The following is an 11166-nucleotide window of genomic DNA, read 5'->3' as shown; positions in this document are numbered from 1 at the left end:
ACACCTTTACGTTCAGCTGGTACGTAGAGTGTAGCTACATTGGGAAATATACATTTACACTTGGTGTGAATAGAAAAGTGAAAACAGAGACGAATATTGGTGATATTAACTGATTAAGTTCAGTGAGTTATGGAACAGAAAGCTAATCGTGTTTGTCTATGTAACCACAATCTTAACTTACATGATGTTGCATATAAAAATGGCGTTTTATGGTGATATGAATATTTTTTGAGAAAACAACTCGAATATAAAAGAAATTACAAACAGATCAGGACCCGGTTGTTCAAAAGTCGATTAGTTTAATCACGTTTACCGTCATTGTGCAACCTCTAAAATCTGGTCAATATACAAGGTTATAACTCCTTACTTAGTGTGTAATTTAATGCTTCTAAAATATTTCTATCTGAAAAGTTCTCACTCAGTTAAAAGTTGTATTTAAAGAAACACACAAAACGAGAATCGTTCCAATCATCGATTAAGCAAACCACCTTTTGCAAAACTGGACCCCAGACAATATTTTTTAACTGAGAACTACTAATCATTCGAAAGTGTATAGTTATATATGAATATAAGGAATAGCCTGGTTTGTGAGAAGTATTGTATGATATAAATATGTGCATGTGTGTGTGTTAACATTGAACAGTTATGTCTGCCGTTAGAAGTATGTCAGCGTTGATAACGTGGTCAGTGTCAGATTCCTAACTTATCGGAGTTGTATGATATGTACCAGACTACCTGGATATTATCAGTTCTCCGAAGACTTTGACCTTGACCTTGTCGTGTCAATGTCACTTACAGTGTCCATGACAAGATATATGTGATACCGACATAGACATTTTAACAGTCATTAAGGCCAGTTAGAGTTCAGCCAATCCGACAACACGTCTGTTAGAGTTAGGTTAATCAATGAAAAAGAAGCGGAAATTATTCTGATAGGTTTATAATGTATTTAAGAAAGGACGGTGGATGGACATTGACAATTAGAAGGCTATCTACCACATCTAGGTCATGAAAACTGCTGAATCAAACTTTAATAGCTAGCGCCATATTAAGTATATTTTAACTCCTCCAAAAGACCCATTATCTCATTTTGTGACAATTTTCATTTGTACCTGCTCGGTTTTCAAAGACAAAGAAAAAATGTACAAGCCAGAATATCATTACAAATGTTTTATGCGCAGAATTTTCAGAATATTTTCCCAGAAGAACATTGGATCGATCAGAGTCCTCCTAGAACGAAAAGTTAACTTGTTCATGCACGTTTATAGTCTACAATTTTATCAAAAAAGTCGTTTATACTTTCATGTAGTGCAGAACATTCGATACTTAATTCCTACCGATATCATTACTTTCTGTGTGTACAATTTACCACATTGTACAGATCACTAAACTGTCTTAAAGAATTAACTTTTTTTCTGGCAAATATTACAAGTTTTGCATTTGCATTGTACAGATCACTAAACTGTCTTAAAGAATTAACTTTTTTTCTGGCAAATATTACAAGTTTTGCATTTGCTTTGACAGGTACATGTAGTAAAAGCTATGTAAAGCTCGCTATAAAAAAAATAGTTTATGTTTGATGACCTTTTGAAAACAACTCGCTCGTTTCAGTATAGATGACTATATGTCGCTAGCACACACGAGACGTATGTTGTGCTTACAAAGAATTGAAATGATATTTTTCGGACCAAAATGAATTGGGGCTTGCGAGACCAAAAATGACCGGCAATTGTGTTTAACAATGTAGTGATTTGACAACATAGAGACTAGAAGACGATATCATTTCTATGCGTTAGGTTTGATGCAGACATAGTATTGACGCTAAATGAAAAATGTAAAACATGGTCACATAATAGTTTTGTACCGAGAGACACACGATATGTAACGTTATTATTGACACCATGTGTTGTTAATAGGTAAATGGTTACCAAATATTACTAGTAAATATCATGTTTTGTTAAAATTGTCATATCAAAATTAGAAAAACATGCTAATTACCACGTGGATTTGCTATTTCACCCTTCTAATGACCCTAGTCATCAGTTGAATGTATTTTGGGAACCAAGCTGACAGTGAATATCAAAGTTTTACTTTCTTCACAAGCAATGTACGTAAAGTTTCAAGACCACCTGGTCCCTTTGTCAAGCTATGACAGAGTAATAGCTTGACAAAGGGACCAGTCGGTATTGAAACGTTGCGACACCATTAATACGTACTTTGTTTGTGTAGAAAGTAAAACTTGAATATCACATATTTCCAAATTGATCAATGCTATTGGAGACAAGCTGACAGTGCTTTTATTTTATGTGCAAAACTTCAGGGAAAATGGCACTGCTTTATATTAGGCATTCACTTTGTAACGCTTCAAACTACCGGCTAACTGTTGTGACTCCTAGTCTACTTCGGAACATATCATGCTTGATATTTCGATGTACCGTATAATCTAAAACGGAAATATATTTTACTAACGGCGATGCAAATATATTAAAGTTTGTCTTCGTCACTACATACATTTGTCGTACAGTCTTTTGATAGGGCCAATAATGAATCGCAAAACAAATGCATGTCACTTATGGGAACAGTTTTATTTCAAAGTAAGAGAACGCAACATTGACAAGTATCTAACAGAAACTACAGAATGACAATGAATTGCGTAATACATCAAGGTTAGATTTAAACATAACAATAACATGCAATCCTATAAAACTCAAATTGTACTCAACTTTCGGTTAATTTCTGATAGTTAGAATCTAAACGATGAAGGTGCAAGAGTTTATTTCTATTATACCCCCCCAGAGCATTGTTTCTAGACGCCATTAGAGTACAGGGGAACTATGTTACCAGAAGTCAGGCAATCGACTATCGTCTCGGGCTTGTCTAGAGTACGTATAAATACCTTGTGGGTGATCAGTAGCTCGCCCGGGGGTGATATAACGTCATACCTACATAATTGATACGTTAGTGCCTGCTCTCCGCAGTCCGTCACCCGACAAGCCGGTAACAGATTCGACGATCCGGATCTCCTGCTATCAATGTTTAGAATAGATGGCTAAAGTTTAACTGCATTTTGTAGTGGATATCAACTAAATGACCCTTTACATTTTCTGAGTCCCTTCGCCAGTAGTCGAATGTATGACTACATGTTACTTCTCCTGTGCTATTACGACTGAGCTGAATGGAATACCTTTTATCAAAGTAATTGACAAGCGTTTAGATGGTTCATAACCGTGACACGATAAATCTCCATGACAATTCGTCCTTTATTCTTCACTTCCATACTTGTGATCGTATACTTTGGCCTTGGTTTCGAGATTCGAACTTCGTACTTCTGAACTTAAGACGTACATTCTAACAAAATGAGCAACATTTTGCATGAGACTTTGAGTCACCAGCGCTCAATCCAGCACAGTTCCACTGCAATTTGCAATGTAATCGGTTTCAATATGACGTCATATGAAACCTGATGAACTGTATACCGAACATTTCGTCAGAAGACATGTCTTATCGGTTCGTGATCCTTTGTACGTTTGTATGTTATATTATTTTTCCAATATGACAATAGGACACAATGCCTCGATCCTACTGACGTGTACAATGATTCTGAACTGGTAAAAATATCTCCAAAATGCATTGGAAGATATTGTATTTTGCAATTGTTTTGATAGCCAATCTAAATCTTACGGTTCAGTTGGATATTCCCGAGCCACTGTCTGATAGGATGATATATGATACTCCAGCAGTGGCACCTCCTGACCTGTTTTGAAAACCGAATGTCAATCTCATAAATACGACAAACTGTTACAGCCTGTATTGTTATTCTCAAACACAGAAATACGACAAACTGTTACAGCCTATATTGTTATTCTCAATCTCAGAAATACGACAAACTGTTACAGCCTGTATTGTTATTCTCAATCTCAGAAATACGACAAACTGTTACAGCCTATATTGTTATTCTCAAACACAGAAATACGACAAACTGTTACAGCCTGTATTGTTATTCTCAAACACAGAAATACGACAAACTGTTACAGCCTATATATATATTGCTATTCTCCAACACAGAGATACGTGTGTCTAGGGATCGTTTTCCTAAAAGGGTTGGAACCCTAGTCAATATTGACTAGAGACAAGTGCAAACGTTGTACATTGGTTTCTGAAATATCCCTGTCGACATATACCTCTCCCTCCATCCATCTCACTGATGATAAAAATCTCCCAAATATAGTAAAACCGCTTCACATATTGACAAAACTATCCATCATAATGTTCTATCTTGGGTTTCGATTTTGTTTTAAAACTTCTCCATGTACAACCGATTGGAATTTTGTGCTTTTTGCTCTTAATGTATATGCAGTAACTCGTTGTACTTTATATATCTGTACAGTAAGTCGACCGGACATTTGTACTTGGCATAAAGCCACGCTAGGCTGGGGTCTGAGACAATCTAATCAGCTGACAAAGTGTGTGTCTACAAATCACTAGCGACACGAAATAAGCAGACTTGGAGTGATAATATATTATCATTTGTATTTCTCACCTTTAACATTTCTTATTTCCTGAATTAATAAAAGTCATCAGGGCTGTTTTAATGAATATGAAAAAGTCAGAAGCTACGTGCATGTACAAAAATGTACCACCATAGCCCAGTTGCCATGCATGATTTACGCAAGTTAATGTATTCTTATTAATCTGTTTCTTCACAGTTAAGAACATATGAAAATGAAGAAAATGCATTAAAAACTAATGTGCTTGGGATTTCATTTGTATCATCTGAAAATAGGAACCATATGATTATGGACTGATAACATAAGAAAATAGCAATTTTTAAATTCACGTGAAACACGGCAAGCTAACTATGCGGTCATGGTTAACATCTTATCAGTTCGATTTCTGGATATTTAAAAATGTACATTTTTCTTAATATTTTTGTGTTTATTTACAATTTATAATTTTCTTGTCATGTGATTATGCGTATCATCTTGCAGTATATGATTAAGAAAACCTACCTATTAACGTATCCTGGAAACTATGTCCTTTGCCTTTATTTACTAATGGAACCCTTACTCTACAGAGTACTGAACATCTATCAACATAACTAGTACAACGTTTCAAAAAGCTAACTCAAAAAGTCAGTTACCACAGTTGGTGATGACAGCCCATTACTACTACTAGTAGTCTTTGAGATAACTTTTCATTTCAATCATTGATATTTTTTGGTCTTTAAAAAAGATAAATTATTCTAATAACAATTGAAAAAATCAGTACAGAAAACTGAAACTTTGATAAATGAATCAAGGGAAATGCCTACCGCTATTGTTAAAATTCATTAAATAATTTCATTTGTATTCGATGCCTAATAACGTTACAGCAGGCTCATGCAACAGCGCTCGTCCACTAAACCGTCTAATATAAATCTCGGACGTTTTTCTAATTCATATTCCTGGCCCCTAGTCAGTAATGGTCGGGTCGTGATAGTGCTATCGCTAAGTGGACGGACCGGCGTTTGTGGTAGCATTGCCATACAAAATAACTAACCCGAAGCATTGGTTCAATATTAATTTTACGATAGAACGATCACCACAAGACCTATCTAATAACACAGATTTACTTTTAGTGTAGATCTCGGGGGCGACAACGGCCTATTACAGTCGTCTCTTCCAGTTGATAAATCTTGACCCCCTCCATCCTTCACCGTAGTTCCTGCAACTGATGCTGAGATGGGAGCAAGCGGCGCATCGAGGTTTAGTGTCTCCAGAGTCTGGCCGATCCCCAGAAAAAAACACCTCAGAGTCTGAATCTGTCACGGAAGTCCCTGGGCAGAAATGTCCGACTATTAACAAGGTTTGGCAGACCACGAACGAAAGAATCACGGAAAGAGGAAAGAACAAATGAGATCTTCATCAATATATATTTCTTCTCTGTATGTAGACATAACCTTTTAGTAGAAATGGCAGAACAGTGAAACTTTCATATTTGTACTGTCGTATAAAGATGTTGAGGCAAAACTATTTTATTCACAGTTTTATCACAAACTTGTCAGTTATTTTTAAATTCAGTTACGTAGTTCAGGTACTAACGGTTATAAGCAAATATAACTACTACATCAACAAAATAATCGCTAGATAAACATGGCAACTACTAGCTATACAATGTAACCATTAATTATGTTAGGTAACTAATAGCGTTACATAGTAACTATAAACGTTATATAGGGTAAAGTACTAGTAATCTTAATGTCAGTAATAGTTATACCAGGTAAACACTCGAATGTAAAGACAAATATTCACAATAATGAAGAAATGACCAGAACACTATTAAGGTAAATCTACCACTTACCAAGGAGAATGTTCAAAAATGTTAGCAAACCTTCCCCAAACATTAAATCTCATATGCTTACGTGTAAAGGTAAAGATGTAACCCGACTGCTTACCTGTATAGGTAAAGATGTAACTCGACACACGATGCTTACCTGTAAAGGTAAAGATGTAACTCGACACACGATGCTTTCCTGTAAAGGTAAAGATGTAACTCGACACACGATGCTTACCTGTAAAGGTTAAGATGTAACTCGAAACAAATCTTAGATGCTTACCTGTAAATGTAAAGATGAAACTCGACACACGATGCTTACCTGTAAACGTAAAGATGAAACTCGACACACGATACTTACCTGTAAAGGTAAAGATGTAACTCGACTGCTTACCTGTAAAGGTAAAGATGTAACTCGACACACGATGTTTACCTGTAAATGTAAAGATGAAACTCGACTGCTTACCTGTAAAGGTAAAGATGTAACTTGACACACGATGCTTACCTGTAAAATTACAGATGTTACTCGACACACGGTGTAACCAAAAGTAAACCAGGGCTAATAAAGACCATAACTACTACATGTAGCTATGTAGACAACTACTAGCTTTATACATTTAAACACTAGTTTTACACGATATTTGTCACACAATGTAACTTCTAATCGTATAAATTTTAGTATTCGTTACGCGCTGGGTAACTAATAGTAAAGCATGGTTACTATCTTAACATACTATCTTAACGTACTATCTTTACGTGCATTAACAATAGAACAAAAAGATGTTACAAAGATGCCTTCATTGAACTAGCTTAGTTCTGTTATAATAAAGGGGTTAGTGACTTAATGACACCATACATGAACATTTCGCTTCATATAAGATCTCCTCGACACATTATAAATCAACACACTCAGGGTTTGATCCAATGAACCAACAAAGGTATGCCTGAAAGAATAATGAATTGATCCTAAAGTAAAGACAAACCTTAAATTTGACATTGTAAACTTTAAGCAGTTTCGTAAGAATTTCCTCTAACATCGAATGCTAGTCGGCGAAATACATACAGCTTTGGCAGTGTGGAACTAGGTTTACATATGTTGCATATTATACCGCAGATGCGCCTTAAATTACCTCTGAGTACTCGTGTCCACGAAAGATCTGGCACTGCATATATGTAACCTTTTACCTTTCGATAAGGAGGCTATGGTTCGTGAGAAATGTATTGCGTGCTTCCATGACATGAAGACCTTCACACCTCTATGGAATCTGAGATTATACAGGAAATATTAATATTCATATATCGAAGCCCCGAAGTCGTCAAGACACTCAAATCACATGCGATTGATGGCGTTAGAATGTGAACGACAGAAAAGAGTGCCGTTCATACTTAATTGTATTTTATTCCGGAATATATTCTCTAAACAACACTTGTGTCATACACAGCCATCGGTTTCCCTCAATAGAAGTGCCCCGATCGTGATCCCTGCAACTCTTGGGACCTATTGGAGAAATTAGTTGTTTGATGGATGACGATAGCGACGTAGATGTGGACGGCCGTGGCCAACTTCATATATATCATGTTCCAGATATAATATCTCTATGTTTCCATGGTTATTGATTATGAACCATACATATAGCCTTAATTCATTTAAGAAACCTTGTAAGCACTCTCTTTCGCTCAGGAAATGCATTTACACCAATTGGCGTTACATTCTTAATCATAAGAGTCAATGATCTTCACTTATTGCTTTTTTGGTATCATGTATTAGTGTCCTTCCAAATATCGAGAACGCCTCTTGAATTTCATCTCTGAACATACACGGCGTCCCAAGTTAGAAACCCACACGATTAATTATAGGTTATATAGGCTAATTAACGTTGTTGGTTATCCGTTTAGAAAAGTACTTTAGATTGGATTATCTGATTCACATTTCAAACAAGAGATTATGTCAGTGCCACAAAACCTTGAGTAGAACTCAAAATTAATTAAACTTAAGCAAAATATGAACACCTTCTTATTTACATGACAACCTTTGACCAACACACACGGAAAATAAGGCCTGGTGTTCCGAAAAGGTTAAATCGTCTTCTCCATCGATGACATCCGCCTTGTAAATGAAAGTAAACATATCACAGCCTTAAGGCGAGACCTGGTTTGATGACAACGCCACAACAAAGCAAACTAACGAGCATAATCAACAACATTGGTCTTCATATCGCACACGTGATATATCCAAATATGGTCATGATGGCGACCATAAAACAAGCCAACCAGCACCTCTCGAATCATCACGTTTTAAGTTAATCCGACATCAATCAACATCCAACATAGAAATCGTGATATTCGGGGTGAGCTTGTAGATATCAAACCCCGACACGCTAGAACCATACGTTATAGAAGCCGGGATGTACTCACGATAAAGGCAAGCATCACGATAAAGGCAATCATCACGATAAAGGCAATCATCACGATAAAGGCAAGCATCACGATAAAGGCAAGCATCACGATAAAGGCAAGCATCACGATAAAGGCAAGCATCACGATAAAGGCAAGCATCACGATAAAGGCAAGCATCACGATAAAGGCAAGCATCACGATAAAGGCAAGCATCACGATAAAGGCAAGCATCACGATAAAGGCAAGCATCACGATAAAGGCAAGCATCACGATAAAGGCAAGCATCACGATAAAGGCAAGCATCACGATAAAGGCAAGCATCACGATAAAGGCAAGCATCACGATAAAGGCAAGCATCACGATAAAGGCAAGCATCACGATAAAGGCAAGCATCACGATAAAGGCAAGCATCACGATAAAGGCAAGCATCACGATAAAGGCAAGCATCACGATAAAGGCAAGCATCACGATAAAGGCAAGCATCACGATAAAGGCAAGCATCACGATAAAGGCAAGCATCACGATAAAGGCAAGCATCACGATAAAGGCAAGCATCACGATAAAGGCAAGCATCACGATAAAGGCAAGCATCACGATAAAGGCAAGCATCACGATAAAGGCAAGCATCACGATAAAGGCAAGCATCACGATAAAGGCAAGCATCACGATAAAGGCAAGCATCACGATAAAGGCAAGCATCACGATAAAGGCAAGCATCACGATAAAGGCAAGCATCACGATAAAGGCAAGCGTCACGATAAAGGCAAGCGTCACGATAAAGGCAAGCATCACGATAAAGGCAAGCATCACGATAAAGGCAAGCATCACGATATGCAAATTAAAAACTGTTATGCTTATCGTCCTGCATTGTAGTAAGCCGTCTCTTTTGGTCATGCCATTAGTAAATATCGAGGAAGGCGGCTGATGAGTCTTGAGTGTCCTAGTGTTCAGCATCAACGTGGTAAAACAAACGGGGTTCTTTTGATTTATCTTTTTGGAATGCTTTGCTCGTAATTTTTGTTATGTTTATCAATCATTGTGATTAGTAGTAATTTAATTGAAAAGAAATTTGTTCACTTTAATAATAAGACACTTTTTCTTTCTTTTTTCTAAAAATATTATATCCCCATGACCCCACCCCCTTTGACCAGGCTCCTTGGGGTTATACAAAAATCAGAAAGTGTTGTGTACTTCTCCATACGTAAATCTACAATGTGCAAAGGTTTCAAGTTCCCACCTCAAACAGTGTAGAAAAAGTTATTTACCCCTTATCACTCAAGTATTCCTACCCCGCACAATCACCATATGCTAAAATGATTTACTTTAGAATGTAGAACTCATGATTATGTTTGATTAGATATGCTATAAGACTATATTTTTAAAAAATGACCCCCATGATCCCACCCCTTCTGGCCCGCCCCCTATGGGTCATATCCAAAATTCTGAAGTGTTGTGCACTTCCCCATACATATATCTACCATGACTTAAAGTTTCAAGTTCCTACCTTCTATGAGATGTCGTTTAAAGGCAAACTGTCAAATTCATAATTCATTTGTACAAACCTCTTCCCCTACCTTTGGTTGAAATCTGCCCAGTAGTTCAAAAGAACTAGAACTTGCCCTAAAACATTAACCTGTGGAACTTGCCAAAAAACTTTAACCAATTCCAAAAGACTTGTTTTTTGTACCAATAATGAGCAAACATGGTCCAATTTGTTGCTAAGGAACCTCCAAGCAATTGCTATAACCATATTACAATGTAAAATTAATTAAAGTTGACTTAACCAATTTGGACGCCGACGCCGACAACGTTGGTACTGCTATACATAATGTAGCCCCCCTATTCTTCGAATAGACGAGCTAAAAATTGAAAATTGTAGTCACGCAGTACCAATTACAACATGTAATATATTACCATCAAACCATATTGCCTAAAGGTTAAACAAAATATGAAATGCTTATGCTTTAAACTATAGAACATCGACGGAAAGTGGTCAGCTGTTTTTTCAAATCTTTTCACATTGAAACAGAAATAAAATGCAGGAAATTGTCTCTCATGATAATGAATATAGTGTAGGTTTTGTAGTTTGATTAAAAATATTTAAGTGATTTAGCAATATGTTTTTGAAAGAAAGAAATTTGAAATACACGCGCTCTCTCATAGTTGTAATCATGTTGTCATACCGCCGTTGGTGTATTGTTTATTGATACGTATGTGTGATATCAGTGTTGCTTCCTGTCATCCAAATATCGATTCTCTAACTGTATCCGTCAATTAATATATCCAATTATGGATCCCCCTTTCCATATACACATTCTTGCTGTCAACTGTGACGTAAAACAACTTTGTTTTCCTTATTATCTAACACGTACTTGATGATTTCCCCCGGTTTTCAAAGAAGGAAACCTCAGAATGAGCCTTTATGCATAAGTTTGTTATCTTGGTAAAATGATATCT

The 11166-nt window shown here is 36.5% G+C and overlaps 1 protein-coding gene across 1 annotated transcript; it reads left to right on the top strand.

The window, feature by feature from the left end:
• The first annotated feature begins 6648 nt into the window (after positions 1–6648).
• Positions 6649–9582, top strand: LOC110448064 (carboxypeptidase Y-like). The gene is made up of 2 exons (XM_021494097.1): positions 6649–6681; positions 8710–9582. Exons 1-2 carry the CDS (start codon positions 6649–6651, stop codon positions 9580–9582), a joined length of 906 nt encoding a protein of 301 aa, XP_021349772.1.
• The last annotated feature ends 1584 nt before the right edge of the window (positions 9583–11166 follow it).

This window comes from Mizuhopecten yessoensis, unplaced genomic scaffold (assembly GCF_002113885.1).
Source record: "Mizuhopecten yessoensis strain PY_sf001 unplaced genomic scaffold, ASM211388v2 scaffold3819, whole genome shotgun sequence".
Lineage (NCBI taxonomy): Eukaryota > Metazoa > Mollusca > Bivalvia > Pectinida > Pectinidae > Mizuhopecten > Mizuhopecten yessoensis.
This window is presented reverse-complemented; position numbering and strand designations above follow the sequence as displayed.